This window comes from Salvia splendens, chromosome 20, assembly GCF_004379255.2.
Source record: "Salvia splendens isolate huo1 chromosome 20, SspV2, whole genome shotgun sequence".
Taxonomy (NCBI): domain Eukaryota; kingdom Viridiplantae; phylum Streptophyta; class Magnoliopsida; order Lamiales; family Lamiaceae; genus Salvia; species Salvia splendens.
Window position 1 is genome coordinate 10,180,923 of NC_056051.1, and position 21,183 is coordinate 10,202,105.

The 21,183-nt window shown below is 47.7% G+C and overlaps 2 protein-coding genes across 2 annotated transcripts; one reads left to right on the forward strand and one right to left on the reverse strand.

Moving 5' to 3' along the window:
* The first annotated feature begins 11,655 nt into the window (after positions 1 to 11,655).
* LOC121781446 lies at positions 11,656 to 12,756 on the forward strand. The gene is made up of 2 exons (XM_042179183.1): positions 11,656 to 12,405; positions 12,547 to 12,756. Exons 1-2 carry the CDS (start codon positions 11,656 to 11,658, stop codon positions 12,754 to 12,756), a joined length of 960 nt encoding a protein of 319 aa, XP_042035117.1.
* A 5,397-nt stretch (positions 12,757 to 18,153) lies between these two features.
* Positions 18,154 to 19,695, reverse strand: LOC121782523 (eukaryotic peptide chain release factor subunit 1-3-like). Its single transcript, XM_042180396.1, has one exon. The coding sequence runs from the start codon at positions 19,607 to 19,609 to the stop codon at positions 18,299 to 18,301; it is 1,311 nt and encodes a 436-aa protein (XP_042036330.1). The 5' UTR covers positions 19,610 to 19,695; the 3' UTR covers positions 18,154 to 18,298.
* Between the last annotated feature and the right edge of the window lie 1,488 nt (positions 19,696 to 21,183).

Genomic DNA, 21,183 nt, shown 5'->3' on the forward strand with positions numbered 1-21,183 from the left:
GGCCTGTGAACCAGCCGTCGAACTCACTCCATACTCTGCGAGCTCCATATCCCTGGATGAAGAGGTGTTGGAGTGACTCAGTGTTCGGTCTGTGGGGGCAGCATTGGCACTTAGAGGCTAGCTCAATCTCCCGCCACTGAAGTTTCGTGTCAACCGGCACCCGATTGGAGAGAAGCCTCCAGATAAAGATGGCTATTGAGTTGGTGAGGCCTACCTTCCAAACGTCCCCCAAACCATGGATGATCGGGTTTCGTCCTCGAAGTGTGTCCCATGTCGAAGCCACCGTGAATTCCCCATGCTTAGAGAGGTTCCACCTCGGGATATCCTGTTCGTCATGGAGGATCGGTGTATTAATGATGCCATCGATAACATGCTGAGGGAGGCCGGCCTGATTGTGAAGGAGTTGAAGCTTGGGCACATCCCAACCACCATTTGTAATGAACTCCGAGACCCGGGTGGTTGGTCTTCCCCTATCATCAAGACTAAGTTCCCTCAGAGGGCTATTGCCAAGCCAAATGTCATCCCAGAAGTAGATGTCCCCTTGTCCCACTAGCCATCTCATGTGCGGTTGCGCGAGGGGCCATGCTCTTGAGAGCCTTCTCCACGTAGGGCTACTCCTGCTCGGCAATCTCAAGGTGAGCGGTGTGGAGTTGGAGCAATATTTTGCCATCATATATCTTGCCCAAAGGGAGTTTTGCTCCCGAAATCGCCACCAAAGTTTGATATTGAAGGCGCGGAGGACCTCCATAGTTTTTCGGATCCCAAGGCCTCCTTCATCAGTGGGCCGGCACATTTGTTCCCATCCAATCCAATGGGTCCGCTTCTTTTCATTCGTAGACCCCCAAAAGAATCGGGCCATTTGTTGATCAAGTTGCTTGAGGGTACCGGCCGTGGGCTCGACGGCTTGAAAGATGTGCAAGGGGATCGCTTCAAGAGTGCTCTTAATCAACGTAAGCCTTCCTCCAAAGGATAGGTGACGGTGTGCCCATCCTGAGATCCTTCTTGCAATCTTTTCCCGTAGAAAGAGGAACATGTCCGTGCGTTTGGCACCACGATAGATAGGGACTCCGAGATAGAGAAAAGGAAAGGCCCCTCTAGAGAAGCCTCCTTCCGCCTGGATCGAGTTTGCCCAATGTTCATGGGCCTCGGCAATATAGAAATTACTCTTGGCGAGGCTGACTTGTTGGCCGGAGACTCTTTCATATTTTTCGAGACAGGCTCTTAGCCGGCGCATAGGATTTGCCGCCGCTTGAGTGAAGATGATAATGTCGTCCGCATAGGCTAGGTGGCTGATCTCCATGCATCTCCGGGAGGCTTTGAACGTCATGTCCTTTTGACCGAGGATGAGCTTATCTAATGCTCGGGACAAGTAGTCCGCAGCGATTACGAACAGAGCGGGGGAGATCGGGTCTCCTTGCCGAAGTCCTCGAGTTGATCTAAAGAAGCCCGAGGGTACCCCGTTAACAAGGACCGAGAACCAGCAATACCCAATACACCTCTCCATAAGTGAAATCCATGAATCCGGGAAACCCATACGGCGTAAAACTTTGAAGAGGAATGGCCATTGGACCCTATCATAGGCTTTAGCCATGTCAATCTTTACTGCCACATTAGGTGCTGGGGAGCATCTAGCAAGCTCATGGAACATCTCTTGGGCCAGAAGTGCGTTGTCGTTAAGGAGCCGACCTTTGACAAATCCACTTTGGTTTGGGGAGATGACCTGTGGGAGGAAAGGAGAGAGTCGAGAGGTGAGTACCTTGGTAATGATCTTGTTTAAAACATTGCAGAGACTGATGGGTCGGTAGTCGGTCCATGACTCCGGCGATGCCTTCTTTGGGATAAGGACTATGCTTGTGGCCGTGATGCTCCTCGGCAGGAAGGCCCCTCTGAAGAACTGTCTGATTGCTTCCACTACCTCCGGCCCCACAATGGGCCAGCAGGCTTGATAGAAGGTGGCCGAGAAGCCGTCGGGTCCGGGTGCACTATCTCCGGAAATGCAAAAGGTGGCACTCCTGACCTCGTCCGCACTTGGAGCATCTGCGATGTCAGCGAACTGCTCGGCTGAGTGGACCTGCTGGATTAGGTCGAGGTCTGGATCTTAAAGTGTCGGATTGTTGGGGGCAAGGAGTTGTTGGAAGAACTCCACTGCGGACTTTTTAATCTCGGCTTCCTCGGTGAGCTCCTGCCCATTGACACGTATTGAATGGATGCGGAGACGAACCCTCTTTTGTTTCACCCAGCTTTGGTAGAACCGGGTATTTTTGTCTCCCTCGGCAAGCCACCTCAAAGCTGCCTTCTGTCGCCAAAAATCTTCTTCCATTCTCAGCAAAAGGATGTACTCGGCAATGTGTTTGTTGATCGCTGTCCTGTGATCCGGAGTCGGCCTTGCTTCGAAACAAGATTGGGCCAGAGCAATTTCTTCCTCCTTTTCTTTTAGATTAGCATGGATGTTTCCAAAAACCTCTTTGTTCCACTTCTTAAGGGCCTTTTTAACTCTGGCCTGCTTGATTTGAATGTTTAGGATTCCACCCGCCCCCGTGGGCTCCTCCCATGCTTTTTGCACTACGGCCATGAATCCTTCATGTCGGATCCACATGTTCTGGAACCTGAAAGCCTTGGCTCCAGCGGATGTGTTCATCTTCGTGCACCTGACAAGAATTGGTCCATGGTCCGAGGCAATCCGGGGGAGGTTCGTAACCCGAGTAGCCTCGAAGGTCTTAGTCCAATCCTCGCTGACAAGCACTCTATCCAACCTTTCAAAAAGGCCATTCTTGGCCCAAGTGAATGCCGCTCCATCAAAACCAGGGTCAAGCAGCCTACAATCTTCCGTTGCCTCCGCAAAATCTACCATCTCGGCTTGCCGGTTGGTATCACTTCCGACTCTGTCTTGGTGAGATAGCATGGTGTTGAAATCGCCACCGATGATCCAAGGTGTTCCCTCAAGAGGCCCGGCAATCTCTCTCATCTTGTCCCATAAGTGATGTCTTTCAGCCCTTGTACATTTGGCGTACACGGCTGAGATGGCCACCGGCCTAGCAAGGCGGTGGGATTTGAGGTACCCGTGAAGAATTTGTTCCGAGTCAACCTCAATATCAAAAGTGGACCCCTCTTCCGCAAACATCCAAATCTTCTCGTTCGTGTTCGAACCAATGAAGGACAGCCCCAAGGCCTTAGAGAAACGGTCCGGGTCCGGTTGTGTGAGCGGTTCCATTATTGCAAGAAATAAAACATTATGACAACCAATTAGTCTTTTCAGAACGTTTTGAGTGGGCGCATTCGCGATCCCCCTCACGTTCCAAAACATGAGATTGTACGACATTATTAACAAGAAGGGTGCGTACCCAAAGAGGTTGAAGGCCCTCCTTGATAGTCAGTACGGTGTTGCTCATTGTTCGGAGCGACCTCCTCGGCGTCCTCGGCCGAACTGCTGCCTCCTAACTTCTCGGCCCCCACGTGCAATTCCATAAGGTCTTCGTCCGCATCCCCACAATTCTCAACATCAAATTCTCCGTTCTCCATGAGAGTATAATATTGGCTAGTGCTCATGTGGTTCTTTGCCGAGAAGAACCCACGCCCCCTTGTCAAAGCATGGCGCGCGCCTCCTCTCGGATTCCCTCGCCGAACTGGTGAGACCAAGCTCCTCGCATTGGGGGAGCCCCACTCCACGTCCATGTTCCCACGTGGTGTTGGTGGTTCGGTGGTGGAATGCAATGGATTCCCCCGGTTCGGTGGGGACTTCCCAATCTCGATCCCGGCAATGAGCCCGGCAATCTGAGTTCCGGAGCTCGGTCCGCTCCCCAAAGTAGAGTCACCCTTGGAGTTCGGTCCCTCCCAGGAAGTATCACCGGAGTCCTCCCCATTTGTTTTGTTATTGTTTGGTCGATCACCGGCCTTGCCTTGCTTCTTCCCCTGATGTTTCCATTCGTTGGAGCTGGAGGCATTCTTCCCCATATCTTGCTTCCCCTTCTCGGTCTGTCTCTCGGGTTGTGGCTGTTTTGGCGGGCCGTTGTGGTAGTTTCTCTTTGGCGGCCGTTCCTTCTTGCCCGTCGCATAGCACACCTCACTTGCATGGCCGACATGTTTGCATTCTCGGCAATATGATGGTATCTTATCCCATCGGACTCGCTGCACCGTTTCTCGCCCACCAAGGTCGAGGATTATCTCTTCGGTAGGTGGTTTTGTGATGTCTATCTCGACGCAAATTCGGGCAAATGAAAGCCGAGTCTTGTTTGCCGTGGCACGATCAATTTGTATTGGATTGCCGAGAAGCTTGCCGATGGCGAATAAGGCGGATTGGTCGAAAAGATGAATGGGGAGGCCAATTAGGTTGCACCAAATTGCCGCAATGGGGGACTCGCAGTAAGCATCAAAGTCCGGGGACCATTTGAAGACCCTCATCGGGTGTCGGTCAATGAGCCAAACGGGCGTACCCCTTGGGCCTCCAAGGATTCGGGCATAGTCCGCCAAGTCCTCGCATTGAATGAGAATATGTTTAGCATTAATGTACTTCCAACTAAATCCACACCGAAGTTTAATATTATCGAGGGTCTTTTGGATTTGCAGTCCCGTAGGGATAGAGTGAGAGAACTTACCCACAATGGCGTGTCCCATGCTCTCAGCAAGCTTTTGAGTTTCCGCTCCGGAGAAGTAAATGGCCGGGATGCCGTCGGACACTGAAGCAAATCCAATGTTCTGGAGCTTATCCGGTTCAAAGGCTTGGGGGCCGGTAGGGTCAGTCGAGCCTTTGAGCATGTCCGCCATCGTTTTCGGCCGACCGGGGTGGCTTGCGGCGCCTTCACCCCGGCCTTGTAGAGTGTTACTCGCCAAGCCCGACGGGGTACCCTTAAGCAAGTCCGCCATCGATTTCGGCCACGGCGAGGGCCCCGGTGTAGCTTCTACCCCCCCAAGTTGATTAACTACATTCGGCCCTTGTGTTGCGGCATCCGTCGCGGACTTAGGTGTGTTTCCATTTCTCTTCGGATTGTTGAGTTCGGCTTCTCCATTCTCGGTGTGGATCTTCTCGGCACCTACGTTGCCGTTGTGTGCCCTTCTCGGCTTTTCCATTCTCGGCTTTTCGGCTTTTTCTTTCTCGGTGTGGATCTTCTCGGCTTTTTCCTTCTCGGTGAGGATCTGTTCGGCATCATCCATAGGCGTATCGTTGGGTGTTGGTGTGTCTCTTGTCACTGCAACCATCTCGGCACTAGGCGTGGCCTTGTTCGTCGTCTCGATAAAAGGCTTTTCTCGGTAGACGTTAGGGTTCGACTTCGGTCGCGGCTGGCCGAGCTCCGCACTGTAATGTTCCGAACTAGCCTCAAACGTAGCTCGGAGCTTGCTAGTTCGTCCTCGTTCGAGATGGGGAAAGTCCTCAAGAGAGGGTTCATTCCCATCCCGAGGTGTGTGTGTGACACTTTGCATGCATCCCGAAGAGTTTAGGGGGAACTCCAGTGGTTTGTGACCGGCCGTAATGAGAGGTTGCGCAACCAATGTGTCTAGCATCTCCGCCGAGTCCAAGGCGGCTAAGTGGATGATTTCGGCCTTTGTTGGTTGCGTTGGGGCCTCCACGACAATCGTCTCACGTGAGCTCTTGGGACGGAAAGGAGTTAGCCCACTTTCGGAAGGAGGTTTTGGTCTCCAAGCCAATTCGGGAAAGTTGGGTTGCTGCAAAAAGGAGCTAGATTTTTGTTGTTTTGGGGGCTCAACGGATGCATTGGGGCCAGCATCACGTGGTGTTCCGAAGTGGCAAGGCGCCAAGGAACTTTCGGAAAGTGATTTTGTTGTTGTGCCCATTTCGGGCAAGTTGACTATCGCGTCCACCAAGGCCTTTTGACCCATGCTAGAGCCATCTCTCTCCGAGCAGCCATCATGTGGGGGGTTGTGCTCTCCTCCGTCACCGGTCCCCGCGTTTGCGCCGGCCGCAAGGTCATCGGCCGGAGCGTTGCCAACAGTTCTGGCGCCGGCAAGTTCTTCATTAATCTTAGCTTCATCTTCACCGTTGGGATTAGGGGAGGGCTCCATCGACGTCGGGAAGATGGGGCCTTTGCATTTTGGACTTCCGACCGGCGAGCTCCCTTCGGCCCCGAAATCAATCTTCTTCCTAAGTTGCTTGTCCTCCGGCATCGGTGAGGGTACGAACCTTTTCCGACCAGTGCCTTTGGTGGGAGGGGCTGGTGTACTTTTCCGTGCCTTCACCTTCATTTTCAAAGTTTTCCTCGCCACTTTCTTGCAGGGAAAAATTATGGAGGGAGACTCCTCCGACGTGAAAGTCATTGGCTGGTCCGAGAGAGGGTCCTCGGCCGACCGGAGGACCATTAGCTGGTCCGAGATGGTGCGCGGTTCTTCGGACTCCGGGGGGGGATCCGGCAGGAGCTCCGGCATGATCGAGAGAGTGAGTCGAGTCACCAGCCGCTCCGGAGCTTTGTTCGTGCCTTAGCCAAAGGAGTGGGTTGGTTGGTGAGAATCCGAGGTCGGGAGGGTGGTGGGTGGCTGGTGGAGCGGGGGCGTGAGGGGGACCGTCGACAGTGGTGAGCCGAGTGAGAATGGGGTAGGCGGCGATGTGGGAACTCAAAACGTGGTGGGGGATTCTAGAGAGAAGGGAGAGCGTCTCTCTCTAACTTACAATTTGAATAAAGCCTATTAAGTAAGTCTCTTTTATTTGGAATATCCCATCTCTCTCCTTTACCGATTTAGAAACGGAATATCTCTCGGAAAAACTAGGATTAGCCATAGTCGGGAAGTTCTCCCATTCGCTCCCTACTACGCCTCAAATTCAAAAGAGTGTCGGGGGCATGGGGTTAGTTGGCTCTTTCATTTGGAAATACTTGAATGCTAAACATATCTTACTCCAATTCCAAGATGTGGCTGATTATGCCAAGGTGGTAAACGGTCCTAATGGAAATCCGGTATGGTATATTGATATTCATCCGATGAGGGTGTTCAAATGGGCACCGAATTTTGATACGTTCTTCGAGTCGTCGATCGTTGCAGTGTGGTGTAATATCATGGGAGTCCCGGCCCACCTATTTGAGGAATCGGCCCTCATGGCGATCGGCAAGCTCCTAGGCAAGCCGTTGCAAGCGGATCATGCCACAATCAATCAAACCCGGCTCTCCTTTGCTAGGATATGTGTGGAGATTGATATCTCCAACCCCCCGACGGAGGAGATCATTCTAAACATCCTAGGCAAAGAATCAAGACACAAAGTGGCATGGGATCGTATCCCATTGTTTTGCGAGAATTGTAAGCATGTTGGGCACGTCATTGATGAATGTTTTGCATTGGGAAGGAAGGGACGAGCAGGAGGCAAGGTCCACCGAGCATCAACAAAGGTGTTCCATCCTAGCCATGTCCCCAAGACCATTCGCTGAGAGTGGCGTCCAAAAGCGGCGACTAGGGTTGGCACCTTACCGAATAGTGACCACACGAAAAAGGAGAACGAAAGTGACAACCAAGAGGAGAGCAAGGAGGCCACAATGGATGCTGATCCGCGGAGCTCAAGAGCGTCCTTTGGGAGTCAACCAAGTGTGGATGAGGATGGGTTCCAATTGGTGTCACGGAAAAGGAAAGGCAAGGATCGTAAGGGAGAAACGCACTCCAAGGCTCAACACATTGATCATTGGCGCTCAAAGGACAATGTGGCTATGGTTTCATTTGATCGAAATGAATCTAGCGCGAACGAGCCAAGAACTTTCTCAATGAGTGTCTCATGTGGGCTCCCCGACCGGGAGAAGGAAGGCTTCATCGAGGAACTTGATCCGGGAGGGATTATCCATCGCGGGGGTATCCCTATTGCGGGTCTCAATTGAGGGATGAAGTTATGTTTTGTCATGGGAAGGTTCCGTCATGTTAATTGTAATAGGATTGCTAAGAGTACATTGATGACCACTCTAGTTGATAGGGAGGCCCTCGTTGTACTCTAATTGGTTGTTACGAATTGTCACTTTCGGGCTATTCGGTGTTTTGATTGTCCGTTGCAATTGACTTTGGTAATGCACAGGAGTGGGTCCTCCTTAACCCTCCACCCTCGTGGTGCTTTTTTTTAAAAAAAAAAAACCTCCTATAAAAACTTGCAAGACCGTGAAAACTTCTAACTTGTGCTACATTTTGAGGAATTGGCCATTCTAAAATAGCTCTCACCTTCTCCTTTTCCATTTCAATCCCATTAGCACTTATAACAAAACCCAGAAAAACAACTTTATCCATGCAAAAAGAACACTTTTTGAGATTTGCATACAATGATTCTTTTCGTAAGGTATCCAAAACTGCACGCACATGGTTAAGATGTTCATCCATATTTTTGCTATAGACAAGAATATCATCAAAATAAACAACCACAAATTTTCCAATGAATTTTCTCAAAACATGGTGCATCAATCTCATGAAAGTACTTTTTTTTTATCAAACACCTTCACGATGGAGGGTTCGTGGTTCCCTCATCCCTATATATCAAAAAATAGTTCTCGGTTACATTTGCCCTAGCACAAGACTAACGGATACAAATAACTATTACAACCAGAAAACAAGAACTATCAAAAAAGAAGTCACCACAAGAGTAAGTAGGGCTCGTGTCGAAGGAAGGGATGGATTTTGTTGATTCTAGAGAGAGACGCTCTCACTTCTCTCTAGCAATACCCCCATCTTGATTGCCCGCCACCCCTCATACACACCCGAACTGCCGCTACTCTTGCCCGCCGACCACCACAACTCGCCCCCCACCCCACAGCCCGCCGAGACCCTTCCCACGCCGGTCGGCGCCCCACCCGCTGCCAACCCCGACGACTCTCAATCCTTGTACGGCGTCGTCAACCCTCCACCAGACCTGGTTGGCGCTCTCAATCGTGAGCCCCCACGACCGGCCCTCAAGGTCAGCCTTTGGCCGGTCACTCTCTAGATCGGCCATGCCGGATCCCCCCCGAACCCCACTCCGGCCCCACCGGACCCCGAGGAGGCTAGGCATATCTCGGACCACCTCATGGTCTTTCACTCAAGCGAAGACCCAACACCGAGGCATCCGGCCAAAGGAGTGAAATTGCAAAACAAGAAGAATAGGAGGATGGCTAGGAAGGGCACGCCGGCACCTCTCACCAAAGGTCTTGGCCGGAAAAGATTTGTACCTCCCCTCTTCCGGAGGACAAACAACTTAGGAAGAAGCTTGACTTTGGAGACGAAGAGACTTCCGAGGCTGACGGCCCCGGCACGAGCTCCGCCATAGATAACCCCAAATGCAAGGTAACATTATTTCCTACATGCCCTATCGATAGCCATGATGCACAAGGCTCGGGAACCATTCCTAAGGTCTCTAACCCCGAGGATGAAGCCCACATGGAGGTGGTGGTTCACGGAGACGCTCCGGCAGCAGAGGCGGCGCCACCCCTCGACCATGGAACCGCCATGGACGAGATGACCGTTGAAGGTGATGTTGGTGGAACCCTAGGCGTATCCCAAGAGGATTTGACCGCTGCATGCAAGCCAAAAAGTACTTTGGGGAATGAGCTAGTCAACTTTCCCGAAATGGCTTCAAGAACAAACCACCTTTCGGAAAGTGCTTTTGTTCCTTTCCAAAACCGGAAGGCACATGTGGAGCCTTGCTCATCTCACCCAATGCAGCACATGGAGCCAAAAAAGAATGATATCCTCCATATCATCGATTTGGCTGCCGCGGAGACACTCGATGCAACGGCGGCGCAGCCTCTCCTCGCCGGTCCACCTCCGGCCATGGTCTACACGTTGAAGGATAACCTCCTCCTAAATAGGGGAGACAAAGAGATCGAGTCAAATGTACCTCGTATTGAAAATGACTCATCCCTTGAAGATTTCCCACCCCTCGAAAAAGGAAGGACTCAGAAGATCCGAGCATCATTCGAGACCGGCTCGACGTTTGAGAGACCGGGGGGACTGAAGCCCCCCCGAGACACGCCCGCGACCTCGGCCTCGGATATGAATGTGATGGACCCGAAGCGGACCGAGATGGAGATGGAAACACCGAGGCCACCCGATGAACCCATGTACGAGAGGGAACCGGTAGAAAGATCCCAAACCGAAACAAACCTTGGGGCTAAACCGAGAGGCAATCCGATAAACAACTTCTTAGGAGGTGAAGGGGTGACGGGTGTACGTAGCCCCACTAAGCAAAAATCCATGGCCGAGATGGTGCGGGAGACGTCGGCTGAAGAAGGCCCGCAAGTCTTTGTCCCGGAGAACATCCAAAACATCGGCTTTGCTTCCATGTCAAACGGAGTGCCAGCCATCTACTTCTCCGGGTTGGAAATCCAACGGTTGGCCTCATCTCTCGGCCACGCTATTGTTGGTAAGTTCTCACACTCAATCCCGGCTTCCTCCCAAATCCAAAAGGCTCTTGACAATATTAAATTTAGGCGCGGTTATTCTTGGAAATATATTAACGCCAAACATATTCTTGTTCAATTTGAGGACATGGCGGATTATGCTCGGCTCCTTAGTGGGTCCCAAAGGGACACCGGTGTGGTTCATTGATCGGCATCCGATGAGAGTCTTCAAATGGTCTCCGGATTTTGACGCATATTGTGAGTCCCCAATTGCGGCGATATGGTGCAACCTAATTGGTCTCCCGATCCACCTATATGACCATTCGGCCCTCTACGCCATTGGGAAACTCCTTGGTAATCCGATCCAAGTAGATAAAGCTACGGCCAACAAATCGAGACTCTCCTTTGCGCGGCTTTGCATCGAAATCGACATCACAAAGCCACCGCCCGACGAGATCATCCTTGACATTTGTGGGCGACCTTTGGTGCAGCAAGTAAAGTGGGATAAGATCCCGTCCTACTGTGGAGAATGTAAACATGTGGGACACAAGAGTGAAGTTTGCTATGCATCCGGGAAGGTGGATCGACCTCCAAAACGAAACTACAACATAGCAACACCAAAACAGCCACAACATGGAGGGACTGGACCTAAGAAGAACAATGCTGAACCGAGGCAAACCGATAATAACATGGAATGGAAACAACAAGGGAAGCATAAGGGAAAGGAAAGCAACACCCGAAAGAACCCGAAAGCCAACGTGCATTCGGGGGCGGGGTGGTCGGGCCCGGACTTTTTGGGAGATTTGCAAGATGTGGGGAGTAAGGACATGACCATTGCACATGATGCGCAAAACTTCAATCAACCAAAAGGGACACCCGCTAAGCCCCCATTTTATGGACGTGGGCGCGGGGGTAAGCCAATTGGAGCGGACATGGCGCGGCGTGATGTGATCCCGGCCTCGGATGACCTTGTGCAACCCACAGGCCATTTTAAACCCTTTGATCTTGAGAAACCCGAGGCACATGGCTCATCAAGCCACATGAGCACCAATCGTTATTTCTCCCTCATGGCTCGAGAGAACTTCATGGAGAATGATAGTGAAGACGAAGAACATTGGGAAGATTCCAATTCTCACAATGAAAATGATAATGGAGCCAATCCAGCCCTTCTGGAGGCCGGGGCATCCCATGGAGGGAATGATCTTCAAATCATAGAATTCCAAGGGGGGACGTCAATCCCACCGGGTACGAAACCCTCTTGTTAATCATGTCATTAAATTTTCTATTTTGGAAATTTAGGGGAATCGCGAACGCGTCAACCCAAAACGTCCTAAAAAGACTAATTAAATCTCATAATATTTGCTTTCTTGCAATAATGGAGCCGCTTACCACCCCTAACCCGGACAAATTCTCGAGAATGCTGGGGCTATCTTTCAAGGGGTCGAACATCAATGGGAAAATATGGATCTTCGTGGAGGAAGGGATGGATTTTGACGTGGTGGATGACTCGGAACAGCTGTTGCATGGGAGGTTCACCTGCCCTCGGATCCCAGCCCCTATTTTGATCTCGGCCGTATATGCTAAATGCACGAGAGGGGAGCGGCATGCACTCTGGGAGAAGATGAGGGACACTACCCAAGTATTGGAAGGATTGCCTTGGTTTATTGGAGGGGACTTCAACACAATCCTCTCCTCTCGAGATAGGTTGGGGAGTGACACGAACCGACAGGCTGAAATGGTGGATTTTGCCGAGGCCATTGAGGACTGCAGACTATTGGACCCAGGCTATGATGGGTCAGAATTCACTTGGGCTAAGAATGGCCTCATGGAAAGGTTGGATAGGGTGCTGATTAGCGAGACGACGTCCCAAATGTTTGATGCAATAAGAGTCACGAACCTCCCCCGCATTGCTTCGGATCATGGCCCGCTCCTGGTCAGAAGCAGGCTGCCCAACACCCACGGGGGTGGTAGAGCATTTCGGTTCCAAAACATGTGGGTCCGGCACGAGGGATTTGGCGAGTTGGTGCGTGAAGATTGGATAGCTCCCTCGGAGGCGGAGGGCCTCCTCAACTTGAAGATCAAGCTGGCTAGGATCAAACAAACGTTTAAGAGGTGGAACAAAGAGGTTTTTGGAAATATACACGCCAATCTCAAAAATTGTGAAGAGAACATTGCAGTGGCCCAAGCAGATTTTGAAGAAGATCCCTCGGCCCGGAATAGAATGGAGGTCAACAAACAAATTGCTGAGTACATCCTCCTTCTTAAGATGGAGGAAGACTTTTGGCGTCAGAAGGCTGCCCTCCGTTGGCTAGACGATGGGGATAAGAACACAAGGTTTTACCAAAGTTGGGTGAAGCAGAAGAAGATTCGGCTGCGTATCCACAAGATCACCACTAATGGATGTGAACTCACGGACGACAAGGCCATCAAAGATTCGGCGGTCGAGTTCTTTCAAAACCTCCTTGCCCCAAGCTAACCGGAGCTCGCGGAACCGAACTTTAACCTCTTACACCAACTCCCTCCCTCGGAGCAATTGGCGGCCCTCCCTAATCCCCCGGATGCGGAGGAGGTGAAGCGAGCAGTGTTTGATATCTCGGCCAATAGTGCGCCCGGCCCGGATGGCTTCTCGGCTTTATTCTTCCAATCAAGTTGGGGCATTGTGGGACCAGATGTGGTGACGGCGGTTAGGCAATTCTTTGGTGGGGCCTTCCTCCCCCGAAGCTTCACGGCCACGAGTATCGTACTCATCCCCAAGAAGCCTATACCCGAGACTTGGGGAGACTATAGGCCCATTAGCTTATGTAACGTGATCAATAAGGTGATTACTAAAGTACTCACGAGGCGACTCGCCCCATTCCTTCCATGTGTTGTTGCACCTAACCAAAGCGGGTTTGTCAAAGGGAGGCTACTCAACGACAATGTACTTCTTGCACAGGAGATGTTTCATGAGCTCCAAAGAAGCAAACCAGCACCTAATGTTGCTATCAAGATTGACATGGCCAAGGCCTACGATCGGGTTCAATGGCCGTTCCTCTTAAAAGTCCTCAAGCAAATGGGATTTCCCGAGCAATGGGTGGCGCTCATCGAAAGATGCATTGGGACATGTTGGTTCTCGATTCTTATTAATGGGGCCCCGATGGGTTTCTTCAAATCCACTCGTGGGCTTAGGCAAGGGGACCCCATCTCCCCCGCCCTCTTTGTCCTTGCCGCGGACTATCTCTCGAGATCACTTGATAAACTCATACTTGGAAACAAAGACATGACATACAACGCTACCCGAGGCAGCATGCAGATCAGCCACCTCGCGTATGCGGACGACATCATCATCTTCACGCAAGCGGCCGCAAGCCCCCTCCGGAGGCTCCGTGTATGTCTGGATCATTATGCCGAGGTCTCCGGACAACAAATCAATCTCGGCAAGAGCAACTTCTATATTTCTGAGGCTCATGAAGGTTGGACAAACACAATCCAAAGTGAAGGAGGCTTCTCCCGAGGTACGTTCCCGTTCCTTTACCTTGGTGTCCCTATTTACCGGGGGGTGAAGCGCACGGATATGTTTTTGTTCCTCCGAGAGAAAATCTCGGCTAGGATATCTGGGTGGGCACATCGGCACCTCTCCTTTGGGGGGAGACTTACCTTGATAAAAAGCACACTAGAGGCGATCCCCTTACATATTTTTCAAGCTATCGAGCCAACCGGTGGCGCCCTCAAGCAACTCGACCAGCAAGTGGCTCGCTTCTTTTGGGGGTCGAGTAATGAGAAGAAAAGGACGCACTGGATTAGATGGGACCAGGTATGCCTACCCAAGAATTAAGTCTTTTAACTTATTAAGATATTCATCCCTCGTTTCAGTGTCAGGTATTTGGTGGACGAGATCAAGAATAGCTTCTTTATTTTCTTTGGAAACGACATTGATGCAAATTTTGCAAATATCATTTTCATTTTCAACACTACTATGGTAATTACTACTTTCAGAAATGTTTTGAATTTCTTCAATCTCAGACTCACTTCCTGAGTTTGAGGAATTATTTTCTTCTCTTAACATGTTATTAATTTGTTTACTTAATAACCTGATGTTTTTCTTCTTTTTCTTCCAACATTGGTCTTCAGTGTGGCCCGATTTTTTGCAATACCAACATTTTATTTCATTCCTATCTTTATTATTAGTTGGTTTGAATTTTCTTATAGGCCTTGTTCTTCTAAAATTACCTTGGGGCGGTTTGTAATTATCTAGCCTTTGCGATTCTTTTTTGAATTTTCTAGTTTTCCTTTTGATCTTAGAAGAAGGGGCTTCAATTTTTTCGATCCCGAATATTTCACAGAAACATCCTAATTCATTTTTCTCCTTTTGTTTGTCTTTTCTATATTTGTTTTGTATTTTTATTTCCATACAAAGGGCTAGCCCTTCTTTTTTGACAAAAGCAAATAATTGGCCAAACGTTATATTTTCGAAAGGGATGTTTTCAGAGTTAATATCATTTTTGAGTTTTTGTATTATTCTTTCGCTAAAAAGTTTAGGTAATCCTGCTATGAATCTTTCTTTCCAGAAGGCTTGGTTACAATCACTTCTTTTGAGGACACGAGTTAAAAAGACATCTTTGTACTATCTGTAATCAGATAAGGAAGGACACCTAAGGTTGTTTAAAACCATAGAAGAGCTATTATACTCTTCCCTAGAATTTCCTACGAAATACATAGAAATGGTGACAACAAGAAAGTCACAAGCATCGCTTGCCTCTTGTATATCACCATCTTGATCTTCAATATTAACAACATGATTAAGTATTTCCTCTTTGCTTTCCAAACGTAAAGCGTTATCCCACCAATTTTTAAGTTGACCTGTAAAGCCATTAACAAGGAGGACACAAGCTTCTTTTTCAGAAATACCTGCGTATCTATACGCCATCTTTGCCATTCCCATTGCTTGTAAAGTATTAAGAATTTCATATTCAGGTTTTCCATCAATATTCCACTCGGTAATTGAAGTTCCGTCATAACTGGATTTTTGAAATTGACCTCTTTCTTCGTAGAGTAAGTCTGCCGGCGAAGGTCTATTATAATAAGGTTTACTGTTGTTAAATTTTTTCCCTTTGAAAATTTTATTTATTTTGAGAGGAGAGTTATTAGAATCTTTGAAAATATCTTCTAATTTTTCAACAAAATTATCTTCCTTTTCATAGGAAGAGTAACTTGATTGCTCAGTACTTGACTCATGGTTTTTATGAATAACATTTGTAGTTGACTTGATTGATTCACCAAGATTTTCAGAGAGTTTTTTAAGAATGTTCTCTATTTTTTAATTAAAAGAAATATTCTTATTTTTTAAAATTTCATTATTTTTGAAAAAAGGTTTGGAAGTATCATTAAGGATGCTTTGCCTGTTAGCAGGAAAGTTATTTGAAGAAATAGTATCTAATTGATTTGCAATAGTATGAAGAATCTGGTTTGCATAATTATTTTGTTGAATGATTTTTCGGAATTCTCTATTTTCATCAGGGTCATTCACTTTAGTTCGTTTGAAAGGGTCAGCAATAATTTCCCCTTTGGAAGTTTGTATTTTTAAGGATTGAAGAGGGGGATGAATTACTGTAAAAATATCATTATTTTCAGAAGAACACCATTTTCTCATAAGGTTTGAGCCGACTTTAATAGCCGGTTTTTTAAAACTATTATACCATCCTTCCGAAGATAGGTATATTGCCATGAAATCATAGAAAAGGAAATTTGTTTTAATTCTCATCATTTCTTTCATCCACTCATCTTTTATTTTATCTTTAACTTCATCGTTTAACTTATTGAACCATTCTTCTTTTTCTTTATAGACAGGATTGTTTAATTCTTCGTTCAAATAAACCATATCAGGTTTAAATTCTTTTTTTTTTCAAATACACCCCAAAGGGCGGAGGGTTGAGGCGGACCCACACCTGTGCATTACCAAAACCATTGGTTACAAACAAACAACACCGAGTCGCCCAAAAGTGACGACTCGCCAAGGCATGACAAATTAGAGTACAACGAGGGCCTCCCTAACAACTAGAGGTGGTCATCAATATACTCTCAAAATCCAATTACCATTTGATACAACCTTTGTATCCCCAACACTTCTGTCCATCACCTAGCTAAGGCCCGCAATAGGGATACCTCCGCTAGGTACATGCCCTCCTAGATCAAGGTCCTCGATGTGGCCCTCCATCTCCCGGTTGGGGCGCCCACAAGCGACACTCATGGAGCTAAAGCTCGCGTCATTCGCACCCGATGGGACACTCCCAAATATCACCGTAGCAACATTCTCCTTCAAATGCCAATCATCCACGTGTGGAGCCTTGGTGTGCATATCGCCCTCATGCACTTTTCCTTTCCTCCTCCTCGACACCAATTGGAAGCCATCCTCATCCACATTTGGGTGACTCCTACTAGCCACTCTTGACTTCGACGATCCCGCACCCAATGTACCCTCGATGTACTTCGCGTAGTTGTTACAATCTTTGGACTTCTCCAACTGTCCAATGGACGATGGAGTGCCATTCATCTTTGGGCGCCACTCACGGTGGATGATCTTGGCGGCATGGCTTGAAAGGATGCTCGGCGACCCTTGTCTCTACCCCGAGATTTCCTTCCCGCTGCATGGCAATCCTCTTTCTCATGCCCAACATGTTTACAATTATCACAAAACAATGGAATACGGTCACATGCCACTTTGTACCTCGAGTCTCTGCCTCGGATATTAAGGATGATCTCTTCCGTCGGGGGAGTAGAGATGTCAATCTCTACGCAAATCCTTGCGAAGGAGAGTCGGCTTTGATGAATTGTGGCATGATCGGCTTGTAGTGGCTTGCCAAGGAGCTTACCGATTGCCAAGAGGGCCGATTCCTCATTGAGATGAGCTGGTATACCTAATATGTTACACCACACGGCAACAATTGGCGACTCAAAGAACGTGTCAAAATCCGGCGCCCACTTGAACACCTCATCGGATGGCAATCAACATACCAATTGGGACTCCCATTAGGGCCATTTAGCACCTTAGCATAATCGGCCACCTTTTGAAATTGGAGTAAAATATGCTTAGCATTCAAGTATTTCCATGTGAATGCTCCAACTAGCCCCATGCCACTAAGACTTTTTTGAATTTGGGTTGTGGACGGGAGTGAATGGGAGAACTTCCCGACAATAGCTAGCCCTAGCTTCTCCGAGAGAAAATCCGTTTCAAAATCGGAAAAGGAGAGCGATGGCGTACCTTCAAAAGAGCCGGCTGTACCCAAAGGCTTGGTCTTGCCGTCATCCAAGGGGATAGGCTCGGACTTTCGATTTGGGGCCGATGAACCCTCCACGGCCCCGGTCCCCCCGCGGTTGGAATGATTCGTTGCCGCCTTCCACACATTCGCCGGCGGTGCCAGCGTTTCTGGCAAAGATGATGGAGCTACACCCAAGCTGATCTACAAGGACAAGAAGATGGATCCATTGATCATTGAAAGTGGACCAATTACAAGAGCTAGAGCTAAGAAGATAAAGGAGTCCATGATGCTTTTAGTTGATGAAGTAAAAGCCCAATTCCAAGACCAATCTACATTTGGCCAAATGGTGAATATTATTCAAGTTAGTGGGCAGCCTAATGCATGAAGTTTTGAGTCACTATATATCACATTTTGGAGGCCCAAATTGAAGATACATGATGCATTTTCGTCCAAGTCGGAGCAACCAAAATGAAGAGTCATTTTAAGTTACTTTTTGAGTTAAATAAGTGACTTTTTTTTTTTTTTTTTTTTTTTTTAATAAATCTCATAGTGTTTCTGATTCAAACAAATAGCCAGCAGCAATGTCAAGCACAATCAGACTCGTAGAACTATCCCAGAGACTCAGGTGAAAGCATAAATTAAATCCAAAACAGGTAACTAGAAGCCAACAAGTGAAAATAACAAGTACAGACACAAAAGAGGGCTCTGAGCCACAGTGACTTACAAGCAGTCAGGTATATTTGGAATCATTCCACTTGATAGAAGCAGGCAGAACGGCCCATCTTAGTCTGACTCATAAAACTCTCCTTCGTCGGATGGCTCATCAAAGGATCGAATGTCAAGCTGGTAACGAAGAATTCCACCAATGCCACCAAACCCTCGGCAGAACTGTGATCCTTCCTGGGATCGATTTGTCACAAACTCAAGTGAACAGCCAAAGTTTCTATATTCATTAGCAAACCACTCCAGTAATGGCATTTTCTCTTGAACCTCCAATTCTCCGGATGATGCAGCATCCTTGAAGTTGCTCTGGTCATGCTCTTGCTCCTTGTTCAAGTATTTGATGACAATCTCATTGGTCACAGAATTTTTTAGTGTAAAACGATTTATATCCAGGTTTTCCCACACTATCAATGTTTCAACAGCTCCCATCTCCAAAGCTTTTATTGTATCATCCACAGAAAATACATATTTTCCGGTATCTTGACTGATTTCTTCAAAGAATTTCCCAATCAAGCGTTTTTCTTGTATGAACTTAACATTGGACAAAATCTCAGCAGATAATTCAATGGCTTGATTGAAACCATTTTCCCCACCATAGGATACATCTACCACATTCAGTATCTTGGCTTGAAGGCAAGGATCAAACATATCAGACTGACTCAGCTCAGTCTTGAAATCAGCTGACCCAGCAAGTATCAACCCTGATACATTCGGCTGACTGGTAACAGGATTAATGTAGAATTGAGTGGCAAGCTCTGCAGTCTTCCTCACATAGTTGTGACGCTTCTCCATTCGAAGACGAGCAAAACGAAGAGCTGATTGTCCTCCTCTTCCATGTTTCTTTGGAAGATCAACCGAGAACTTGTGAAGCACTTCTCTTGTATTACCACTTAAGGTTCCAAAAAGGGTCCCATTACCATCCATGACAATAAACCCAAACTTTTCATCAGATTCCAGGAGTTGAGACAAGGGCTCAGTATGAAATTTATTGTCACAAAGGTAAAGAGAAGCATTTATGGCCTTAAAAGGTGCAAAGTCGAAGGTGACCTTTTTCTCTTTTCCATCATCTGTTATTATAGTTCCAGTATAGAGCACGAGGCCATTCGGTGGGACTTTGTTGTACAACTTGAGCCTCTGCTGCGCAGAGGTGATTGCACCTAGCACTGATTGACGATTCACCCTGCTTTTAATATTTGAAGCTGTTCCATACTCTTCTGCAAGCATTTTGGTGACCCGGGCTATTTGATCACCTGGGGGAATTATAAGGGATATCATGCTGGTACCATTTCCTTTAGCAGCTTCCAGAGCCTTAATCAATTTCTTTATTTTCCATATTTCGATATTCTTATCATTTTCCTGGCCGTCTGCCATGTGACTTGTATAATCAGATATTCACCAAAAACCTTTGGGAACGAAGATAGACACAGACACAGACACAGACTGGGACCGTCCTTGTGTCTTCTGAGTTAAATAAGTGACTTTAGATGTCCTAAAGTCACACCAATAGTTTAGGAGTTACTTTTCACTTATTATGAGTCATTCTAAAGGTCTTAAGTTGTACTAATGATATGAGACTTTCAAGAGTCCAATCTAGCCTATAAATAGGCTTGTAAGCATGTCATTTGAGGACACCATTGATCAAATACGAAAATAGACTTTGTCTTGTGAGTTGAATTCTCTTTGTAGAGTTTTTCACTTGTTTGGAACTTATCAAGATACTTTGAGCAAGTTCTTGTGGCGTTCAACCATACCGAGGTTCTTGGCTGATCATATAGCCAACGGGTCGAGGTTTTCCAAGCTCTGGAAGTGGATCAAACCAGATTATCAATCAAGGGAGTCCGCTGCCAAACCTTATACGTGGGGTTCTTGGATCAATATATCCAACGGGTCCTTCGTCCTATCCCAATCCCATTCATATCATTTGGTATCACGAGCCATCTGGTAAACATCTCTACCTTCTTTTATCCATTATTTTTTTTGCTTTACAAAAAGAAGCAAACAAAAAAAACCAGAAAAAAAAACCCAAATACATTTTTCACATCATTTTCTCGACCATTTCCTTTCATCCTTCGTTCAAGGGCTAAAGTTGGTTGATTGCTATTTGTTCTTATTTGCTCTTGATTTGTTTTATACTTGTGTTTTCTTTGCAAAAGAGAAAGAGTGGTAAAAGGCTTGAGAGGTGAGGTTATTTGAGGGGAGGTAAAAGCCAACGAGTGATATACACGAGTGTTTTGTGAGGTTTATTTTTTGTGTGATACACGAGTGAACTGTGAGGATGGATTCTACTGACGATCATATTCCAGTTGATCCTACGTTTTTTTTTTTTTTTAATCAAACACCTTTATGGTGGAGGGTTCGGGGGTCCCTCATCCCTATATATCAACAACGAAAGGTAACAGAACATGGCCACACCCAAAAGTGATGTGCCAGATCAAACTCAGGAGTAGTGTGCGGTCCGGTTCCACATACCCGGACCTGGACCTCATCCTACTCCCTTTCAAAACCAAAATACAATTGAACACATACAAAAGCCCATTACTTCTACCTCTACGACATCCGGTACGAATCAGGATCGATGGCCACTTTACGGGCCTCGTGCTACTCTCGCTCATCATCTCTCACCCGAAGATTGGGGACTCCCATTTCGTCCATCCGGATGATGGCTCTAATTGTTGCTGGAACATTTTGTGAGGACATTTGTTGGAAATGATCTTGTTCCGCTCCCATTTTGGCGAGCAAATCGGCCGCCTTGTTGCCCTCCCTAGGGATGAAAGTGGCCCTGACGGTATGTCTACGCTTAAAGCCATGTAGCCGGGCCATTACGCGGCGAACTTGTGCCGGGCCCCAAGCCGAGCCATTGAGCAACTTAATGGCTTGTTCCGCATCTGCTTCAACCCAAATGGGTAGGTTGAACCCCTTTGCTACCTCCAACCCATGGTGAATGG